At 42.1% G+C, this 23,012-nt stretch overlaps 1 protein-coding gene across 3 annotated transcripts in view; it reads left to right on the top strand.

Moving 5' to 3' along the window:
- The window catches only part of SMARCD3 (SWI/SNF related, matrix associated, actin dependent regulator of chromatin, subfamily d, member 3), a 100,124-nt gene that overhangs the window by 54,970 nt on the left and 22,142 nt on the right, over positions 1-23,012 (top strand). For all 3 annotated transcript variants that reach the window (XM_064505525.1, XM_064505524.1, XM_026115826.2), the window contains 2 exons: positions 11,100-11,222; positions 21,932-22,054. In XM_064505525.1, coding sequence (XP_064361595.1) covers positions 11,100-11,222; positions 21,932-22,054 — 246 coding nt within the window. The remainder of the gene's footprint in view (positions 1-11,099; positions 11,223-21,931; positions 22,055-23,012) is intronic.

The following is a 23,012-nucleotide window of genomic DNA, read 5'->3' as shown; positions in this document are numbered from 1 at the left end:
AAGCCCAACCGAACAATGCCCTGAGCAGCCTGGTGTTGCTCATCAGGTGATGTGATTTGAACCTGCTTTGAGCAGGGGTTGGTCATCATTACCTCATCTTCATTAATGATCTGGATTATGGGACCAAATGCATCCGTAGTAAGTTCACAGACGATACAAAACTGGGAGGAGTGGCTGATATATCAGATGGTTGTGCTGCCATTCAGAGGGACCTCAACAGGCTGGAGATACGGGCAGAGAGGAATCGCATGAAGTTTAACAATGGGAAATGCAAAGTCCTGCACCTGGGAAGAAATAACTCCATGCACCAGAAGAGGCTGAAAGCCAACCAGCTGGAAAGCAGCTTTGCAGAGATGGTCTTGGGGGTCCTGGTGGAGAGTAAGTTAAACGTGGGCCAGCATTGCACCCTGATGGCAAAGGCCAAAGGTATCCTGGGCTGCATTAGGAAGAGTGTTGCCAGCAGGTCAAGGGAGGTGGTCCTTACCCTCTGCACAGCCCTGGTGAGACCACAACTGGAGTACTGTGTCCGGTTCTGGGCTCCCCAGTACAGGAAAGATACGGATCTGCTGGAGCAAGTCCAGCAAAGGGCCACAAAGATGATTAAGGGACTAGAGCATCTATCATAGGAAGAGAGGCTGAGAGAGCTGGGACTATTCAGCCTGGAGAAGATAAGGCTCTGGGGAGATTTTATCAATGTATATAAATATCTGATGTGAGGATATAAAGAAGATGGGACCAGACTCTTCTCCACAGTGTCCAGTGACAGGACAAGAGGCAATGGGCACAAACTGAAACACAGGGGATCTTGTTTAAACATAAGAAAACAATTCTTCACTGTGAGGGTGTTCGAACACTGGAAAAAGTTACCCAGAGAGGTTTTGGAGCTATTTGAAATGTGACTGGACATGGTCCTGGGCAACCTGCTGTAGCTGACCCTGCTTGAGCAGGGGTGTTGGACCAGATGATTTCCAGAGGGATCTTCCAACCCCAACTATTCTGTGATTCTGTGACCTCCAGACCCAGATTATTCTGGGATTGCTGAAGCTTATACAGCTATCTACTCAAATCACTTTTTTTGCAAGCTACTCAGTGACACCTCCGTGTGTTTCAGGACTGTGCCTCAGCATAACCCGGGAAGTTCAGCTTGGTAATTTTGCTTTAGGAGTTCCAAAATGGACTGTTCTCAGAACGTGGGTGACTAGCATTTGTCTGCTGTTGGAAGCAACCGTGGTAGGTGCTTTTGATAGGAGCTGACTAGCACAGAAGGACTGTGGAGGTCAAGGAAGGCTGAGTTGCATTTATATGTGTTTGCAGCCAGCAGTACTCCTATCAGCTCTCAAATGTCCTCCTACTTGAAGAGACCCAAATTCTTTCAGAATTCAATATTGTACAATGTTAAAAGATCATGGCAGAGTGGGATATACCTGGTCACCAGGGAAGATATTGTACACACATCCCATGCTGCAAGTCAATGAGACTGAGAGGGGTATATTTCTTCGGTTTGCTAGGGTCCACGTTTCACCAAGGGATGCCAAAAAAAAGCCAACCCCCCCTTAGAAACTGGTCTGTGGCAAAAATGCACTTCCCAGAATTTATAATCCCTGATGGCAGAAATTGTAGAAATGTTTACTACAATTTTTTCCAAAAGGGAGGAAACAAGAGCTAACCTGTTTGCAATAGGAGAATATTGGAAAGCTGTATTTTGTAGTCTATTTGTGTAGTATTAAGATTATAGAGAGGAAAGGCTTTCTCATACAGAAAGAGGGATTCCCAGAGGTGTTTCTCCTAATACCTCTGATCTGAGACGCGTCAGTGGCAAGGAGGAGTGCAGCTCAGGAACACCTCTAATTCCACCTTGGGCTTCAGTATTCCACCCCTCATGCTCCAGTTTGTCATTCCCGTGGATATTCTGTCACAGTGTTTGGTATAAAGCCAAACTTTAGAAGTGAGCTGTGTTCCTGATTATCTGCCTAACTGTACATTAAGTGCTAATAATTGTATTGAGAGGTCCATTTGATTTTATTAGAGAGTGGAAAGCCTTCTTATGGAGCACTTTGAAAAGAAAAAGAATATATTGGATTTTCAGGGAGAAGAAAAAAATATGATTTTATTTTTTGTATCACACAACTAGACAAGTAGTCTGAAGTCTGACCATACCTTGAGAATTTCCTGCTAATTTTTCTTTTTAGTAGAACTTCTTGTACAAGACAGGCCTGAGGATTTACTTGTAATTAAGAGCATATGTATTTAAAATCACTAGTGATGAATAGTTCCCTGCAGCAGACAGCAATTTTTTTCAGTAGTTGGCTACACTCACTGTTAAACATTTGCACCTTATCTCTAGTCTGAGCTTAACAAGCTCAAGTTCTGTTTCCATTGCATTGTGTTGTCACTTTGATAGACAGATAAACTTTTTTTTTTCCTGTTCATGCAGATATGTATATACTCATCAGCAAAGATAAATGAACTGGCTTCCTGGAGCCTTGCATTTTACAGCATGTTTTCCTGTTTGTTAATCCTCTCAATAGCTTTTCTCAGAATTTTCTCAAATTTTTCAGAAGTTGTCTTACATTGTGACTCTGCTGTTCTTGTACTGATTACGCTATTGACAAACATGGCAGTAGTCATGAAGTCCTTAGTCCTGCTCCAGTATTTCCCTGCTCATGTTTTCAGGAACTGCAGTAGCCTGTTAGGCTACTGTGGTCTTGCTGGGCTGTTGTTTCCTCCCCTAACCTTTCCTGCCACTTCCCAAATCCTTTTAAGACTTCCCTGGGAAGCAGTGGGAATCCCCATGCTGTAAATGTCTCCCATTCTTTGTTTCTAGTTTTTCTGCTTGTACAAATGCCTTCAATAATTCACATAGTTTTCTTGTTCCCTGCTTACCATGGTATAGAGCCATATTGCCCTGTCCTCTTCTGTATTTTCTGTTTCCTTATTCTGTCATTTGCAGGTTGTAGTCATTATGATTTAGTATCTTAACATTAAATTATATAAGCCTCAGGAGCCTTCCTCTTCTTTATATCTTGCATCTTATTTGTTTTCTTGTTGCTGCCCATCATGCAAATTATTTCATTAACTTACCGACAGTCAGTTTTGGTCACTTGCATCAGAAGTTCTTACTAGTACCCAGTAGTATAGATAATTCCTTGCTTTATTGTGCATTTCACTGTATTTGTTTGGTATTGCAGTTCGTCTGCTACCATGCAGCCCCATTTGCAAATTTTACTAGTCTTTTCTGAAGTGTTTCACAGTCGTCTTTTATCTTCATTAACTAAATAATTTTATAGCTTTTAATGTATTTATGTCTCTCTTTCATGCTTTCCTGAATCCTTTTAAAAAGTACCATGTCTGAGTTGATGAAAGCCATAAGGTTCCAGATATATCATTTGGCCATGATGAAAATTGAATCTTTGTCTTACTGTTTTTTTCTGCTTTCTTGGGCAACCCCTGCCCCTTATTTGCTTTTCGTCTGTATGTCACTGTGAATTCATTAAAAAGTTCTCATAAAGGATTGTATCCCTAAAGGCCACTTGAAAGCCTAAGATAGTATCCATTATTTTTGATGTGCTTAAGGAAGGGATGAGATATAATTTTCTTGCAGAAGGGATATAGCTAGGTCTCTTGATTTTTTTAGAAAAATAGTTTTGTGATTCACGTGATCCTTTTTAGTGTTCCTCCAACCACAGCAGGGATGAACTTGGAATGGACGCATTAGGTAGTTTTGACATAATACGTATCTTTCTCTTCAGCCTGGGAGACTATGACAGGGTTGTTTCTTTGGTGTACTTGAAGGAATTTGGTCAGATTTAGTCTAGATACATTAAATTAAAATTTACCTTGCTGTCAGTTTGGAGACATATCAGTGAGTGGGTTATTTCTAGTGGGATTAGGAAGATGAGTTCTTGGCCCAATGCTATGTAGTATTTTTTTTTTTTCAGTGTCACGCATAGTACGAGATATTTGGTGATAATCCTTATAGACGAGATAAGATTAATGGAACAGTAAATGAAGACAAGGAGGACTGCTACAAAGTCTAATCTGCATTGCCCAATAAAGTGGTCATAACATAGCAAAATTTGTTTTTCCACAACCAAGTGCAGTACCTCTCTAACCCAGGAAATCAGGCCGTGCAGGAGACTGTCTTGGACAGCAGTGATTCAGAGATGCTTGAAGCAGATGCAGCCGGCAGAGCACAAGCGACAGCACATTCTTAGTCCAGCCTCTCTCATCCTTTCTTACACGTGTTCAGACTAGGACGAGTTGGTTCGTCTCCTGTGTAGCACAGTCCAGACAACTTCAAGCTATTACTCCTGTACTGAGTTCAGCAGGGGCGCAGGCGCTGTGCTAGTCCTGTCCTCGCCTTCTGCCAGCATCTCAGTGTTCCTCAGGTGATGGTTATGGCCTTTTCTTTCTCTCTCTTTTACCTCTTTCCTTAGTAACCAGTCACCGCTTTCCTTAGTAACATTACTTCTGCTCCACAGACGGTGACCATCCTTTTCTCAAATCATGTAACAGATTAACTGAATTACCATACACTCAGATCAGTTGTTTCCACTATGTACTTGTTTTAAAGATTGATACTTCTATTTCAAGCCATTGTCTAATGATAAGACAAATGTCACTTTCGGCTTCTAATACAGAAGCAGCAATGCTGTGGGCATGTACCAGATCTAGCATCAACTCCCTGTGACAATGCAAGTATGTTAAAAAGTTTTATTAGCTTGACTTTGTACCCACAGACATGACAAGTGGCTTAAAATCAACATACATTGTGCACCAGGTAATCTAGGTATTGTGACAGAAAGATGGCTGTGGGCCTGCAGCTGATCTTGATCGATGTTTTGAGCAGAAAGTGCTACTTTCAGTTGTGAAACACTAGCCTAAACCTGAGGGAAGGCCTTTTCTTCCAGAATTGTTTTCCTCCAGCCATGTTACTGGCCAAGCAGAAGATTCTCCCTCTCCACCTTGCCACTTTCGTAGCCTTAGGTGCCTCATCTGTTACCTCATACACCTATTAACCAAACTAAAGTAATCTATTTTGAACTGAGAGTTTCAAGAGAGGGATAATCCATGATGTTTCTGTTTGTTTGGGTAATGAAAAATTAGCCATTTCCAGCAGCTAGTGCTAGGTCTGAACTATGGGTAGGACAAAGATGTGCTATAAATCTTAATTTCTTGTTTTCAGAGGTTTTAAGGTTAGTCAGCCAGTATTTGGGAAGGATGAGTGTCATTCCTGGGCAATTCCACCTCTGCTTTGCCTGATCCAGTGAAAGTCATAACTTTCTGGAGAGGTTTTTATCTCACTGCTGTATTTTTACAGTGAAGTGGGGACCCCCAGGATACCTAGAAGATTACACTGTGGGAACATGGATCTTCGTCTGAAGAGAGGAATGTTCTGGGGGCGGAGGAGGCAGAAGAGAGAGAAAGGGCAGAGAGAGGAGGGGGGGAGAGAGGGGAGGAAGAGAAGGAGGGTGGGAGGGAGAAGGAGAGGGGAAAGAGAGGGGGGAGAGGGAGAGAGAGGGAAGAAGGCAGGAGAGATGGGAGAAGGGGAGAGAGAGAGAGCGGGGAGAGAGAATGCGAATGTGTCCCCAGGTGGAAGGGGAGGTCCACCATAGCCCTGGTGACTGGGAAGATCTGCGTCCCCTAATAGAAATGCTTGAAGCTTCCCTTTTCAGGTTTCATTTCTCAGTTTGTCACAGAAATTTTGATATTTGTTTCAAAGTACATGATATCACAGCTTGCACTATTAAATTTCTTTACTCTGTTAAATTTTCCTATTTATGTTAAATTGGAATTCTTTTTCTAAATTGGCAACACACCCCAAGTTTATGTTACCAGCATATTTCATTAGCTCATTTTGGGGGGGGTGGGTTCTTTTTGGTTTGGAGAGTAGATACTGAGACAGTTCTGAAAATATGAAATAAGACTGGCCCCTGTGATCCGTCCTGGCAGAACGCCTGTACCACCTGCGGGTCGATGCTTTGCTCCCGGCTCAGTCCCGCGTCTTGGCCTCTTTAGTCGGGTTCTTACCTGTTGTACAATTCTGGTGCCAAGTTCCCTGTTCTCCTCAGGCACAATTTCACACACGGTGCTTTATCAAGTGCCTTACGTAATTCCAGATAATGTCATTGAAAGTCATTTTCCATCATCTTTGAATAATTATATTGGCTCCTTCTTGTATCCTCCACGGTATGTCTAAAGCCTCAGTAAAATGTTCACTCTGGAAATGTCCATATTATTCCTATGTTGATTTCAGCAAGATCTTAAGGCCGCCAAGCCTTTATTTATGATTACTTCCCACTTTATTCAATGCGAGGTGTAACTGCACTTTTTGTTACGCTCATGAGCTTTGGGTATTCGTTTCATCCCCTCACCAAGGCTTCTCAGTCTTTTCAGAACTTTTGCTTTCAATAGGTTGTTCCCTGTTCTGGTATCCCGAATTATTTTTTTCTAGCTAATTCCTAGGACTGGAAAGATCCCTTGCTCATGAAATCCAGAGTGCTGTTACTACAATGAATTACATAATGTAAACTTTTTTGTAATTTACCAGCTTAACATACTTAGAAGTACTGTGGGCAAAAGCTGCTGGAAGGCTGTTCAAGAACCTTCTGTTTCTGATAGGCTGGAAATCTGAGGAAGGTTTCCAAAGCTATTCATGACAAATCTGTTAATCCAAGAAGAAACGATCAGACTGGCTTCATAACTCTTCTCTATAAGTAACGGTGTCTTGTAGATACATAACCACATCTGGCTCTATTAAAAGACAGTTTGTTCGAATAGCCCAGCTTTATGGAGATGACCCTATTGTCTTGTATGGCTGCTCTGTTCTCATCGTTTACTTTCTGTCGGTGTTAATGGCCTCCACAGTTTTTGGTTCAGAGGTATCCTTAAATTTACTTACAGGATATTGGATAAAGTGACATTTCTTTTGATTCCTTCAGAGCTCCTCTTGAGAAAATATACATATTCTTTTCGTATGTTACATAATTTATATACATTTCTTGTACATTTTACTTGTAATATATATTGTATATATTGTATCTATTCACAGTTGCATAGTATTAAATAGAAATTAACTGTGTAATTCAGTCTGTGTTACGTGTATGGAATAATAGAAAAATGTAGATTGAAAGGAACCTCTGGAGGTCATGCAGACCAGCCCCTGCTCAAAGCAGGTTCAAATCACATCACCTGATGAGCAACACCAGGCTGCTCAGGGCATTGTCCGGTTGGGCTTTGAATATCCCCAAGGATGCACATCCCACAACATCCTTTGGGAAACTGCTCCAATGTCTGACTACCGTCATGGCTTGAAAACAAAAGCAGCAGCAGCAACAACGTTCCTTGCATGGAGTCGATTCCCCCTGCTGCAGCTTGTTTCCATTGCCTCTCATCCTATCGCTGTGCACCTCCAGGAAGGGGCTGCCTCCCTCTTCTCTTCACCATCCCGTTAGGCAGCTGCACACAGCAATAAGATCTCGCCCTTCACCTTCTCTTCTCACGGCTGAACAAACCCAGCTGTCGCAGCCTCTCCTGGTACATCGTGTGCTCCAGCCCCCAGTCATCCTGGTGGTCCTCTGCCGGCCTTGCTCTGGTATGTCACTGTCCTCCTGGTCCTGGGGAGCCCCAAGCTCAACCCAGAGTCCAGATGCAGTCTCAGATGCATTCTTCAGGCTTTGGTCACCACTGATTAAAAAAAATACATAAAAGTCAAACATAAAAGTACATAGCTTAATAATAACATGCTCTTATTAATATTTTAATTTTTGAAACATTTGAATTTTCATAATAGAAGTAAAAGAATCCCAGTCCCTAGAAAAGCACTATCAATCTTAGTAATGTTAATAACAGGCTGTTCTGGTTATCCATATAATTCCATGACTGAAACAGAGAATAGATGTTTTTTATAATGCAAGCCACATCCTTGTCATTAAGTCCTTTGCATGCTAAGCATTGAAGTAAGGTTTAACATACATACTTCAGAACCTCAGGTGTTCAGATGCTGCTGCTAGGTGCTTTTTGTAGATTCTTGAAGATGGCTAAAGGCCACAAAGGAGAAATCAGGTCTTGAAATGCTCAGTATGTATATACTCAGAACTTTTTTAGAAGAATAGATGAGACTTGCATGGAGCTATGAACTTTTAAGTTAGGGCAAACCACGCAGCAAGAAGGAATTATGTGGGCTGCGCACATCCTTATGACATAAACCCCAAGATAACTGACATTCAGTTAGCTATGAAGAAAACTGAAAAATGAATTCTGAGGTACTGGCTGGAGGTAGAATACTTTTATCTTTTCAAGATAAGACATACCAGGAACAAAGAAAATCCTTCATCATAATACTGCTGGGACTCCCCTTTAATTGTCTGTAATACTTAAGGGGAGATTGGGAGACAGCATGAGACTGGATCATATCGTGTCACCAAAAAATTATTCCACTACTAGGTTGAGAAAGGGAAGGAAGGTAAGAGCAGCCAAACAGGGCTAAGTGGACCTTTGGTCTAGCCCAGTATCCCATCTCCGCTGTGGCCATAACACAAATCTACGAAAGAATACAAACACAGGCAAGTTTATGCGATACTTCTCCCAAGTACTCTCCCAACCGGCAGCCATTTGTAGTTCAGGGGCTTACGTGCAGTTTTGTCTTTGTTAGCTAATTTTAAAGCAATTATATTTTCTTAAATGCAGTTTAACATCCAGTTTGGTTATAGTTAGAATAAGAAATGCCCTGTCACTCTCATGTGATAGGAGATGTAATTCACTGTAAATTCAGAATAGAAATATTTATTCAAGATTACTGCTGTTTCTGTGTACTTACTAGAAATGTCGTTAGATCCTGGATCCAATTGGATCCCAGCTCCCAGCTTCCTCTTGTTCCTAGGAGTTCATGAACTGACTGTGGTGTGACTCAGAGGTAAATGACTGAAACTATGCTCTGGGTCCAGAGTTTTTAAATGACAGCAGTACGACCTGATTGCTTCCTTCTGTTGAAGGAACTGAGGAATCTTCTGTTCTGTGTGGGACAGGATCGGGGCATTGTGGTGCTCTGTTGGGTCTGAAGACTTGTACTCACTATGCGGTGGAAGTATTCCCTAGCTCTCTTTATTCAGCAGCTGTGGCAACTCCTTGGGGTTCCCGGGGCAATGCTTGGTCTTTGTGCTTCGCTCTAAAATGTTAGTGTTCTTTTATTATTCTGCTGGAACTAAGACTTTGATGAAGAATATAAGTAGTTAAAAAATAGTGGTTTAGCTAAAGCAGCACAGTTTTATGGGACAAAACCAAAGCATTTATTTGGCTCCATAATTTCTGCTTCTTCAAAGTGTCAGTCCTACTGCAAATAGTACAGGTATTCTAGCATCTCAAAACAAACAAATAAATAAGTTTTAAAGAGATATTTATTTGATATTCTTGATCAGTCTAAATACAGAAGTGAGTGGTTGTTCCATATCCAGCCTGGAAAAGAAAAAAAAAAAGAATGGGATGACAGAAAACTGTGAGATGTGTGAGCTGTACAGCGAAGGTAAATAGGGAATGACTGCCCACTGCCTCTCCAGCTCTACAAGTAGGAGACATAAGGTGATGGCAGGTGCAAAACAAACAAAAGGAGCTGCTTCTTCGTCCTGGAACACCATGCCAAATGCAGCCCGAGGTACAACACCAGGATAGATGGATTGTTTGCATGACCTGCTACAGTAGTTCTTATGTTTTTGTAGTACGCACTGAGCAGGTAGAGGGACAAGATATAATCGCAAAACAAGATGATTTTACTAGAGTCCGCTTGAGCTCCCCACCAGTGTACATACAGAGCAGCAGGCTAGATGAACAGATGCCAGTTATGGTCGGCATAGCGAGTAGCCTCTTCTCTTGCAAGATCTGCTGTCAGGTGGCCACGAGTCAGCATCAAGAATCAAATAGCATTAGTGGCTCTTTCTACACCAGAAACTGGTTAATCTTGGTCCATGACTGACATTCTTGAGAGGGCTGGAGCTTTCTTCTGTGAAGTAAGAGAGTTTCGTACAAAATGTATGCACAGTGCTAAAGCTGTACTCACGCCAGGGAAGCTGACTTGTCGTGGCCTCTTCCTCTTTGCCCAGTCTCTCTCACGTGTGTTTGTGTCTTATAGTGAGTTCAAACTGTAGACTTCTGATCCTAAAGCAAAACAGGAATGCCAGCTAGCTTTTAATTGTTATAGAACAGACATACTCTAACAGTTAAGTATTTTAGTTGTACAGGTGAAAGCTAGAGTGAATATCTTAAAAGTAGTCAAGGCAGACCAGTAGATTGTTTATAATTACTTAGAATTCCTTTCCTTTTATGGTTTGCCTGCATAATTTATTCCCAATTAAGAACTGACTTTTCTACATAAGGGTATACTTGTCCACCACTCAGCTCAGATTTTTAGGTCTTCCTCTTTACTTCTGTCTCTTTTTTCCTCCTAACCTACTTCCTATCACCTCCTCTGCTAGCTTCTCTGGAATAGAGAAAATAAGAAAGGGTGTTGTTAGCAGAGATGAGATAGATTAGCTAATATTTTAAATTACCAGTAAAGGTTGGCCAAATCATAAGTTGACACTTCATAGTTGGTCATGTTGAAACTTACTTGTGAAGGTAGATTTCAGCTTAGCCAAGAAGCTGTGTTAAGGGAGGTTGCCTCCCTAAGTTGCAGTTTTGATTTATGATGGGTAGCACTTGTTTAAAAAAAAAACCCAAGAACACCCAGCCTTTATTCGTAGCCTAAAGAGACACAGTCTTTTTTAGTTTAAACAGGACAAATTTAAAATGCTTTGCATTGCCAAAAACAGGGGCTCCCAGGCTGCTAAGCCTGCCTTGAAAAGCTCAGCAGTGATCCAGGGCTTGTGGATCCAACTGGCATCTCCCAGAGTTCATTAATTAGCTTGAATTCTGTGCTTCAGCTTTTCAGTTACATGGTTGTACCATGCCACTGAGACCTGCCCCACTCGTTGGGAACCACAGTCTTAGGGGTAACCCCTTCTTCTTAGTTCATCTGTCCAAGGGCTGGGCAGGTGTCAGTGTTACTGCTCCAGAACATGGTTGATTCTTTGCTTCCAGTGCTTGGATATTCCTTGCTTCCTTCTCAGATCCGGGAGCTGGTTCCTGAGTCCCAGGCCTACATGGATCTGTTGGCCTTTGAACGCAAACTAGACCAGACCATTATGCGGAAGCGTGTGGATATTCAGGAAGCACTGAAGAGGCCAATGAAGGTATGTCATGAAAAATCTGTAGGTTGAGTTGAGGAAAAATAAAAACGTGTATTAAATGCTTTCTGGGGAACCAGGAAAAGTCCTGTTGACAGAGACATTTTGAAGCAGTCAGACAAAGCTCCTATGAATAAGCAGCTGGGGAACAGCATGTGTGGAAGGGTGGTGGAAAACATTCAGTGGATATTACCAGCTCTTGCTTCTGAAAGCCTTTAATAAAGGGGATAATAGCTTCAGGGTTTATAAATGCTGTTTTTGAAATTTTGTATTAGAATGATTAGAAAGAAAAAAATACGAGACTAGAGGGGTTTAGTGAAGACATGCTAAATTTCCGGTTAGAATTCAGTTAAAGGCTAAATTTCTGAGATAATAAAACATATAATAGGAAGAATTACTTAGAGAAAAATTGTTGAAGAGCCTGCAAAAATACACACATTTACATAGTCTATAAAAGGACAGTTCATAGAAGAAATGGATGGGTGACATTTTCTGCGATATCTGTTAGATCAAGTACAGCACTTCCCTGTTCATTATATCTTACTGAAATGATCTTTTCCTCAGTTTTCCAAGTCTACTTCATTGAAACATGGAAAAGTTTAAGTTGGAAGGGAGCTATGGAAGTCATCTAGTTCAACCTCCTGCTCAAAACACGGTTGTTCAAGGCCTTGTTGAGCTTTGAAAACTGTTAAGGATGGAGGTTTCACAGCCTCTCTAGGTAACCTCTTCCAATGCTTGGCCACTCTCATTGTGAAGAATTTTTTTCTTACGTCATACTTAATAGTTCTTGTGATTATATTGAATGGTCATACACATTCATATAGTAAATTCTGTAGTATTCGTATAGTAAATCCTGTAGTATGAAGAGTTTTGTAGCGATATGTCTACTCATTCTTGTGTATACCACAGTAGTAGGTATCAGCCCTACTAAGATCAAGGTTCCATTGTGTTTGTCACTGTATAGGTATCTTACAAGATGTGAATGTTTTTTCTTGCTCCTAATGTTTTTCCAATTGAAATAGATGAAGCAGAAGAAAAGGATTCCCATTATAGGATACCCATTTTACAGATAGGAAGCTGAAGTATGGATAGTTTAAATGACAAGTTAATAGTCCAGCATCGTTGCATATAGTAAATCGGCCTCTCAGCAGGTATAGTTTGTCTTAGCTTCTTAATGTGGGTAGAGCACCATTATTTTATACCAGCTAGGAACTTGGCCATGTTTAAAAGTAACTGAAAAGTTAGACTTGCATTCATAAATGTGCAGGAAGATGTCTGTTCTCTGGCAAACTCATCAACCATGGAATTGAGCAATACAGGAGCTCCCAGCTGTAAGCTGTACAGTGGAGATTTTTAGGGTCTGTAAGGGGGAAGAGAATAGGAGACAGAACATTCTACAAAAACCATAGCCAGAAAATTCTGTTTCCATCTACGGGTCAGCAAACACATTTTAAATATCAGTTACTCAGCTACTTAATGTCTAAATCTGTTTCTAAAAAATGATCAACAGATGTTTGTCAAATTCATGTCTCGAATTCAGATGTGGCAGTTGTGAAATTCAAGATGTACCAAAATAGAGCTAAGCCTTGATAAATTTTGCTTGTTTTGATATTATATGTTTTCATCTCATTTTAGTTGGAGTACTAGTCACAGCAGTAAAAGTTATCTCTGCATTTCCATCTTAAAACTCCTACCAAAGCTCATGCAACTTTGAAATAATTTGCCTTTCAGCAGTGGTTCACAAACTGGGATTGTAATCCTGGGAAAAATTTAAACTTGTCTGAGGTATGTGATAATATGTAGGACGGCTCAGAATTATCAGTTTCAATTGCAGTTGTCATATTGGTCACAATGATTAGGTTGTAGCCAGGAAGAGTCTTCAGGAACCACAGGCTTAGGATCTGGTGTTGCTCAGGCCTTTATTTTTCTGTCTGAAGGATTAATTATTCTTGAGAAATTTTAGGGGGGATTGATTTAACCATTTTTGATTAAGGACAGTGCATAAAATACACTGGGCCTATTGATACTGATTTGGTCTTCTGTGAACAGCTGTGCTGCTGAAACAGATGACAGCTGTGGGATTGCTCAGAAAGCGAGGAGGAGACCTTGGATTTTTGGAGGTTGGTTGGGTTGGGGAGAAGACAGCCTTCACCACCTGCCAGCTCATTTTACCACTGTCAGCGGCTCCTGCCAGCTGCCAACTTTTCCAGTACAGATCATGCCTTGTCCTTTTCCTGCCTCTTAGGTACTAGTGTGTTCTCTGCTTTTCCTCTAGCCTACATTCTTAGACTACACCCATCACAAGATTCTCAGAATTCTCATCTGCAGACCAGCATTAACTGTATGCGACTTGTGAGTAAGAAGCCCTGCGCTGATTTTATAAAAGAACCACCCATTCTTGTCCACAGATACCAGAAAGGACTTTTTAAGACGTAGTCAGGCAGTCAGGGGTGTTTGAGCTTTGGGCTGCAATGGGACTGGATGTACAGATAGACCAAGGTCTATGGCCTGAAGGAAACCAAAAACCATATGGCTCCACTCCAGACCAGGGGGTATCATTAAAGAAGACTGAGTTAATGAAAATCCAAACAGCAAGGGCCATGGTGGGCTTTGAGGGTGGGATTTAGTTGGCTAAGAATAGAAATATGCATTGTAGTTATTTTTATGTAAGCTAGTCACTCCGGGCTTCCTTTACAGTCAAGAGATTAGTCAGTGTAGGAATGGAGTCTAAGGCACAAGTCCTCTCATACAGTAGACATTTAAAATAAGATCAGATGAATCATGCCCTAAAAAGTGCTTACTTCTCTCCATCGTCTATAAAAAAAGCCAAAGATAACTGGTCAGTTGTGGACATAAACATGATAATTTAAAGTTGGGGAAGATGATTTTCATCCCAAGACTTGACTCAGGAGTCCCCTGTCTGAAAGAAAGGCATCTTGTGGCCCATCCCACATGCAAGTCTCCCATTCCAAGCCCTGGCTACGGACAACAATTTGGTTTCTTATCCAAACCAAAGACTTATCCAGAGTTTCACAGTGGATTGGTGTTACACTTCCTCAGACTAAGCGATGTACTCCCAGAGTCACCATTCTTAGGTTCAAAAACAGTAGTAGTGTCTGAGTACAGTGACAAAGTCTCGGTGTCTCTCACTGGCTTTGTAGATTGTGATACTTTCCTCTTTTGCTTGTTTTAAGATGGCTGAGGAATTACTGTGTGATTGTTGTCAGAAGGGAATTTCTTTTTTGTTTTTCTGAAGCACCAAGGTTGCCACTTGGCCCTGTGTCCTCTCGAGCAAGGGTGTTGTTTTTGCTCAGAATGCCTTTGTGTCCACAGCACCTCGTGTCTGAGCTCTGCTGTTCAGTCATTATGAGACTCTCATATTGTCCATGTATTGACTTCTAAACCTGGAGCATCCAAGGGACGCTCTTAGGGGCAGAAGAACAAATACTTTGTGGAGGTTTTTGTGTCATACTCTGAACCCAGCTGCCATTCAGCTTCTAGAATCAAGCCTGCACTCGCTGCCGTCAACAAATGCAGTAGATACTCTTTGCCCAAACTTGAGTAAAACATTTGATTCATTCTTCCTGGGATATTTTAGAGAAAGAGGGGATGGGGATTACTAGAAGAATTTTAAGATAGTTGAGAGCAGTGGCAGCTCTAACACATTTTAGCTATTGGGGATTCCCCTCTGCACCTTGATATCTATGGCGCAGGGGCAGTGTACTTTCTCTTCTGTGGTTGTGATGTTGGACTTGGTGCCGGCATGTCTGCCACTGTCGATGCTTAACGCAGAGGATGTGCAGAGGTCGATGCAGAGGATAGTTCAAGAAGACTTTGCCAAGTTGATCCTCCATGAAATTCTGGTGAACCATTGTCTCCCCGGGGGTAGAGCTGCTCCTAGGTGAGCAAGTGGCTGAAGGAGAGAATGTTGGAAAGCATATTTTTTTTAGGTGGAGGGGGTAATTATTTGACTTCATCAAAAAAATTTTTTTTTTTTTAATTTTTACCTTGGGACCAACTTTGCAGTATTTTCATTAATGATTTCGATGTTAGAATTTAGGAGGCTAATTCTGAAATTTGATGGTGAAATTTGTTGATGACCCCAAGTTGGGAGGCCTTGTCAATACTGGAGAAGATTTGGCTGTCTTACAGAAAGAGTTTTATGATCTTAAGAAGAGAAGCTACTTATTAGTATTAAGTACATGTAGGGATTAATAGGATGAATTTCTGCTATAAAGTAGGAGCCAAATGATTGGAAGCAGCATTAAAGGTGAGGTTTATTACTTTCATAATAACAGTCCTGTACTTAATGTGATGTGCCTGAAAAAGAAAAGAAAAAAAACCTTAGGGTAGATCAGTAACTGGAATTCTCTGTAGCAATAGAAAAGTTCGAGTATAACAGCAGAAGGCCCTGGTGAACATCTCATTTGATTGTTGAAGCTGGAATACAGTGTCATCAATACTCTAACATTTTAAACTGGAATGAGCCTGGGGAAAAAAAAAAAGGCTTCTGGAACCACCTCAGGAAAGGAAGAGTCATCACCAGTAAAGGCTGAGAGGGACTGGGAGTGGTTGTGTTTATTGTGGAGGGGGAGAAAAGAAGGGCCACAGATGATGCTGATGGACAACACTGGCACAAGAACAGATGGGAAAAAGGCAGCTCTGAATAACGTTAGGCTTGAAATTGGAAAGAGGTGGTAGTTGTCAGAGAAGAGAAATTCGTCCAAGTCAAGGAAAGGAAATAAAAATCTGGTTTTAGATTGGATCTTCGTGAGTTTCTGAAACACATTACCTCTATAGATGCCTGTGACCTGGACTTAACTGTTGCTGCCAGCACAGTGTCCCTAGGACCCACTGGTGTACAGGTATGAAGGTACTACAGTGGTTTTGAAAAAACTATTTTAAAACTTTCTAAGAGAAATGTCTGCACAAGCCATTTAAAGCCTGGGTGAGTGATACCTCTGGGTGGTTGATACCTCTATATTCTGGTTCTGGTATGAATGCTCTCTGTTTCATTTCATTCTTTTATAACGATGAGACTTGAGCCCTTGCTACTAGTGATCACTGTTCTTTTTATCTCACCTGGTTTCTGGTCGCCATGCTACGCTATCTTTCACTGTTCTTTTTGTTTCCCAAAAGTTTTTTGTGAGACCACTGAACAGTTACTCTCACAAATTTTCGTCTTTCCTGTGCTGTGTATGAGGTTTTTATGCTATGCTGAGGTGCAGCGTGGAGGCCCACACTGAAGACATGCATGCAGCTCTTAATACCATTCCCAGGATCTGCATCCAGATTTCTTTGATTCAGTCAGCAATAGCTCATCTGCCTGTGCCTCTGTTAATTTGTTTGAAGTCCCAGGCAAAACTTTCCTGAAGGTGTCCTGGAGGTATTGCGTTCTGCCTGAGAGTTCGCTGAAGCCTTTAAACGTGGGCAGTCAGTGGAGATATTTGCCTATGGAATGTCGCACAGATCATGGTACCTTTCCAAATGCTTAGTTTCTGATTTGACATTTTGAGGACTTAATGCTAATGGGGACTGTAAAAATGTGTCACAAGAAACCAGTTTGTTTTTTAAAGGAGTTGAGGATTTCCAGCATTTCTCTTGTTTACTTCAACTTAAAGCTCTACTGATTTGTGTGAAGATGACATTGAAGAACTTGGAAAGAGAGAAAAAGCTATAGTTCTTTTGCTCCAGCATTCCTGTCAGCTGCCTGGTTGGATCCGTTTCCTTCCACATGAGCTCTCCCACCATTCATGCTGCTGTGCTTGCTGAGCCCTTTACAGTAGTTTGTTGCTGACATGACCAGTCTTCTGTCACATATGCTTCTTTTTTCCGTTTCTTTTTCTCAAGGAGAAATTGTAAATGAAATGTACTGCTTTTGGGGCAAGCTTTTCTTTTTAATAGGATAGCTGTTTTAAGATCATTTAGTTGAAGACAAGTCAAAGATGCATGTTGAAGATGTGTATCTTCCACTTCAAGAATAAGCAGGTTAAGCATTTACTGATTTTTGGACTGGAGGTTATTTGATTCACAGCCTTGATCAATCTACATTAAGTTCCCCTCTGTCTTTGTGGGCAGTAAGCTTTCAGTGTGTTTGAAGAGATTACCTATGATGCTTTCGTTTTACCCCAGAGCTGTAAGTTTTCTCTTTAGTATTTGCTCCAGGCTCCTGAGAATCCTAGCAGTAAAAATCAAGGCCACAGGGGTTTTTTTTGGTTTTTGTTTGTTTGTTTTTTGCTGTTCTCTGAGAAGATGCCATACAGCGAGGAGGATAGATTTGGCACCCTTTCAGTAACCTGCATTACTAAGAAATTTTGCAGAATTTCCTAAACAGCAATGGCTTCTCGCCCCAGTATGTTGCACTGCTGTAGTTAAGCTGCAGAGTAACCAAGCTGCATGTAACTGACATTGCATCGTTTCTGCCTGGATGAGATGGGGTCGATCAAAAGGATTTGGAAGAGCACCTTACTCTCAGACCCTTCCGGATATGAGCTTGATACTCTCGTGGAACCCAGGAGTACTGTCAAGCAGTGAACTGCGTGCAGTGATTTTGGGCGTGTGTCTTCAGTCAAGGAGACATTATGGTCTGTACGGGGGCTGTAAAACTCCAGCCGGTGTCAGTTCTTCTTCCCTGAGCTCAGCTTCGGCTGCTGTATGACCTTTGAGCTGACATGTGCCGGGGCTGGATGTCCTTGTTGTAGCAGTACAGCTCTAAGTGCTGAAGTTGTTGCTCGCCGGGTAGATCCCTTCAGAAGGGGCTCGCACTGTACCCTTGGATCTCTGACAGTGTCGTGCTTCATCAGGTGAGACCGTAGTGTCTCACCGCTGACAGGGGGAAAGTCCTAGCGGAGGAGAAGGGGCCTGCTGATCCGAAGAAAACACTCATTTGGAAGGCTAAGGCTCTGATCCGTGTTTTGCTAGAGATTTCTAAACGCATTATTTTTGGAGTGCCACTGCTCAAAGTAGGTATTAACGCTATTGGTGATGAGTATGTGCAGGGTAAGTTCCAGTGTCTCTGTCTTATTCTTGGAACGGGAAGGTGTTGTGTGAGGACAGTCAGTCAGCCTCCCCGAATTCCTTGAGCTGACTTGTTTTCAGGTAGCTTTTGTGGAGAGGCCGGTAACGCCAGACAGGTGTGAGGCAGAGGTGGCTGCGGTAGTCCTGGGAAGGACAGGCAGAAGGGAAGGCTGCAGCAGCAGCTCCTGAGGGGACAGACAGAAGGACGTGGTGGCAGCAGCCTCAGAAGGGGGGGGGGGGGGGGGGCTGGAACATTTCCAGGTCAGCACAGTACTGCACGGAGGAGGCCGTGTTTGACTGTTCAAGCAGCGTTCAGTGCCCGAGCACTTTTTTTCACAAGTTTTTCAGACTGCCTACCAGCATGTCCGTGACACAGGTCTGGATGGACCCTGCAGTGCAGATCTACAGCTACTGACTATGACAGCTGTGATGGGTGATACGTACTTTCGCTATACTGTGTTAGGTCAGGTTCCTTCTAAAGGTGGTGGCTGGGCCGCAGAGGGACGGCTAGCGCTTGCCGTGCCCTAAGGTGCACTGAGCCCGGGGAGCCCTCGGCGGGAGGGGGAGATCGTGCAGGGTTCGGCAATCAGAAGGGGAAATAGAGTGAGAGACCCCCTCGTCGGGTAAGAAACCTGAAGCAGAAGCAGAAACTTGGAGGCTCCTGAGAGAAGTCAGGAGCACAAACACAGCTGGGTCTTGGGGAATAAAAAGAGCATTTTCTGGGTCTCCCCAGAAATGACTCTACAGAATTTCCTGCAACCCGGGAAATCGCTGAGAGCTGCTGGACTAAGAGTGAGCCTGAAGAAATGAACCACTTTCAGGAATATATGGGCAGAGGCAAATTTGTTTAGAAACCCTTTTTGGTTTTTTATTCCATTTTAACCAACAAATGTGAGTTTTCTTTGTTTCTGTTATCTTATTCCACATTGTTTTCTAATGAAGATTTTTATTAGATTTAAAGCTCTCTTGGGGTTCTTAGCATGCATCCTTTGAGGACAGGGTACAGGTATATGTGTCTCGGAGCTCTGAGCACGCTGGGGTCCTGTTGCAGCTGCTCAGTTACCCTGTTTGATGGATTCTATGGGTGTTTGTTATGAGTCAGGAGCAAGGATCTTTCTTTGTGTTGCATTTGGGAGAGCTCTAATCACAGCCTTAATAGTGCTGCAAATTTGCAGTATCATTTCGATCAAAATCTGAAGACCATCTCCAGGGAGGAGGTTACACATTTTGCTTGTTGCAAGGGATTTCTTTGCTTAGCAGAGGCTAAAGGTACAGCATTGCAAAGTACTTACAGATTGTCCGTCCTGGCTAAGGTATTGCCTATAACATGGTGGATTCAAAGGCTAAATGGCTTTCCGTCTAAATTCAAGATGCACAGAAAGCAAGACAAAAGATAACTTTAGAGAAGGCCATTACTTCGGATTTTTATTCATAATTATTCTAAGTTTCTTTCTGTTGCCAATGTGGAAGAAGCATGCTGATTTATAGGGGTTGCAGTGAGGAAAAGATTGTGTTGTCAAACTTGAGGGAGAGAAAAGTATTCTTTGCATAGAAGAAAACATAGTAAATTGAAGAGAGAGATGTGAGAGAAACAAATAAATGGTATGCTGATTCTGACTTTGCCAGAGCAGAGGAAGTATCGGGAACACAGCAGGAGACCAGCTCTGAAGTGTAAGCTGCATCTGGCTTGTGCATGACTTGAAAGAAGAACGATGAGGAGTTAGCAAAGGGAAACAGTGCAGAGCATCAAGGGGAGGTATTTTGTATTTCGCAGTGGAATTAGACAGTGTTACGAACTCTGTTGTGGGTGGACTGTATGAGGAGCCTGAAAGCTAGGATAAATGAAGACAGCTAAAATACTCAGATGTGAACAAAGATGTTGTTGCAGTGGATGATCTTGGTGAGGTAACGTCAGCCGTTGGAGGAAACACAGTTCCTACCTGGATATGGTGAGATATGAGGAGGGAAGGAGTTTTTAGGGTAAAGGGGGAGCAGAGGTAATGTCACTGGAAATCAAAAGGAGAGGAGATGGGATCAGTGATATAAACCTGAACTGTCAATAGAGCATCCAGGAGAAACTCTTAAGAAAAAGGCAGCTTATGTGCATAGATACAGTTTTGCAAATGATCCAGGTGAGGATAACATTTAGAAAAATGCATAAAATGTGCCAGTTAATGTGAAGAGTTGTGAATTTGGAAATGCAAAGTCCTTCACAAGTCCTCCACACCAAAGAAAAATCCTAGGGCATTAAAAAAAATTATATAATGAAAAAATACTTTAGCAGCAAAAGTCCTGAAAGAAAGGATGCAGAAAGAATATGGTTTTCCAGGAATATTTTTCTTATCAATCTGTCCGGTCTTATCTGTGTCAGTCTTTCACTTGCTTGACTCTTGGCACTTCTAAAAATCCCTATTCCCTCTCACTGCATACTGTTGGCATTCTTCCATAAACCTTTCCATTGCTATCCTCTCTAGATTTGGCAAAAGTAAAGTCATTTTCCTGTTCCACTTGGGCCATACATCCCTGCCTCCCATATTTCTCTATTTCATGCCATGTCTGATTTTTAGATTCTTGCCCTGATATATATATATATATAACTGTATCTTCTGTTCTGTAGACTTTCTTCTCTCCCATACCTCTGTGTGTATATATATATCTGTGTCAGCTTTACAAGACTACTCCTTTGTTCTGTTAGGTGAAGACTATTCTGAATGTATGAATTTGACATCTTTAGCTTTTTTGTCATCATGTTATAGACAGATATTTGGGATTGGATTGCCAAAGAAATATTTGGCAATGTCTCCGTCAGCTTTGGGAATCCGCACATCAGACTTAATGTCCAGGTTTTCCACATGTACATAGGAGGGAAGGGAACTGAGGAATAAAATATCCATAAGCCAGTACATTGAGTGAGGAACTTTCTTAGCTGGCCTGTAAAATGACAACAGCTGGGTTTGGTTCCATCTCTCAAAGCCTCAGGCACCAGACTTGGGGGTGAAGCACAGTGCCTTCCCCCTCTCAGGTCCGACAGCAAGTTGGAGCTGCAAGTTGGGAAACCATAGTGTTTAATTAGAGTAAAAGGGAATTAAATAGGAAGGTCAGGCAGCGTGTGAGTGTGTATGGGTGCGTAGGAAGACCATTAGCAGGCTCTGCAGGATGTAGAATGAAGATGGGCAGAGCTGTGCAGGGCATCTAATTTGCAGCATCAGCTGTATTTGTGAATGCCATTACAAATCTGAATTGATGCAGCCATGAAAGACATTCATGTAGCAAGAGGCTTGCAGCTGAATCTTGGCAATCTGACTAGTAGCTGGACAGGAAGGGCATGGTGTGTTGCTTTTCTTACAATGTCTGCTCAAAGATCTGAAATAGAATTACAGGGTGCATAGCCTCATGGGCTTGGCCCTGCAGCCCCTTGTCTTACTTCACTTACAGCAAATTGTTTGCACTCCCAGAGGTTTTGAAAGGGAGTTTCAGATTCAGCTCTTCAGTGAATTTTCTTATGTATAAGAATTGAATATGAATTTTTCTTACATATATCCAAATATTGAGTTGTAATATGACCTGGTCCAACTGCACTAAACATGCAGGTTCTCTACTAAACATGCAGAGTACCTAAATATCACCTTTCCTGTGGCTGCCTAAGGACCTGGGCTTGCACCTGATATGTAATTTTCTTTTCTCTATTTGTTTAACAGCAAAAGCGGAAACTGAGACTTTACATCTCCAACACTTTTAATCCTGCAAAATCTGATGCCGATGACTCTGATGGCAGCATTGCGTCATGGGAGCTGCGAGTGGAGGGGAAACTCCTGGATGACGTATGATTTACCTGTGCTTCAGTGGGGCTGGCAAGGATCTAGAGATTGTCTTGTTGCGTGATAGACTTTACTGAGGACACTCACTCAGTGAAGGACATCTCTGAATGGCAGCATTGGCTTGGTGCTGGTGGGAAGACACTGTATGCAGCAGGAGTGAGGGATAAGGCCATAATGGGAATGTTAGGGGAGAGCTAGGGAAGGCAGCAGGGTTAGTGTTAGGGTTAGGGCAGACTTAAGGAAGGAGTGGGATGGAGAAGACAGTGCTGAGACTATTAGTTTCCTTCAAAGATGGGGCAGGATTTCGGCTATGCAAGGTGTGATAAATCGGGCATGTAGCAGGCTTGCTTCCTGTGAGGAATAGGATAACAAAGACAAGAGGGTAGTTCTTTTTCCTAGGGAGTGCAAGAGGTGGTAGGGATGGTCAGAGCAAGAACGGAATAAAAGTTTTATCATCCTGAAGTGCTCAGAAGTCTCAGTTATGGAGTTCAGCTTTCTCTGGGAAGGCTGGAATTCCATAACGGAGATGTCATTTACTTGCAGACTTCACAAGCTGAGTATGTGATAAGATAAACAGATGGAGAACATACGTATGTGGAAAGGCAAGGCTTTCAAGACATGTCTGTCTGTCTGGAGATACCTGTACATGTATCGGAGTGATAGTCATGCTAGAGGATGAAAGGGTAACAAAGTGCAGCATCTGGAAGTTGGATAAATTCAAATTAGAAATTAAAATGTTAACATATGCTTTAACAAAGGAAGCACTTATTTGTTGGAACAACTTGCTAAGATTTAGGGTGGCTTCTCAGTCACTGGCAAATTTTAAATTGAAGGAGGATGTATTTCCAGAAGATCTTTGCATTATAGAGGAAGAAATTCACTGAAATCCTGTGGACTGTATTCTGCAGAAAGTCAGATTACCTGGTCATGGAGCTCACAGCTTTTAATCTAGAAGATAGGA

The sequence above is a fragment of the Dromaius novaehollandiae genome, chromosome 2 (assembly GCF_036370855.1).
Source record: "Dromaius novaehollandiae isolate bDroNov1 chromosome 2, bDroNov1.hap1, whole genome shotgun sequence".
Classification (NCBI taxonomy): Eukaryota; Metazoa; Chordata; class Aves; order Casuariiformes; family Dromaiidae; genus Dromaius; species Dromaius novaehollandiae.
The sequence above is the reverse complement of the archived record's forward strand: the minus strand, read 5'-3'. Positions and strand labels throughout refer to the sequence as shown.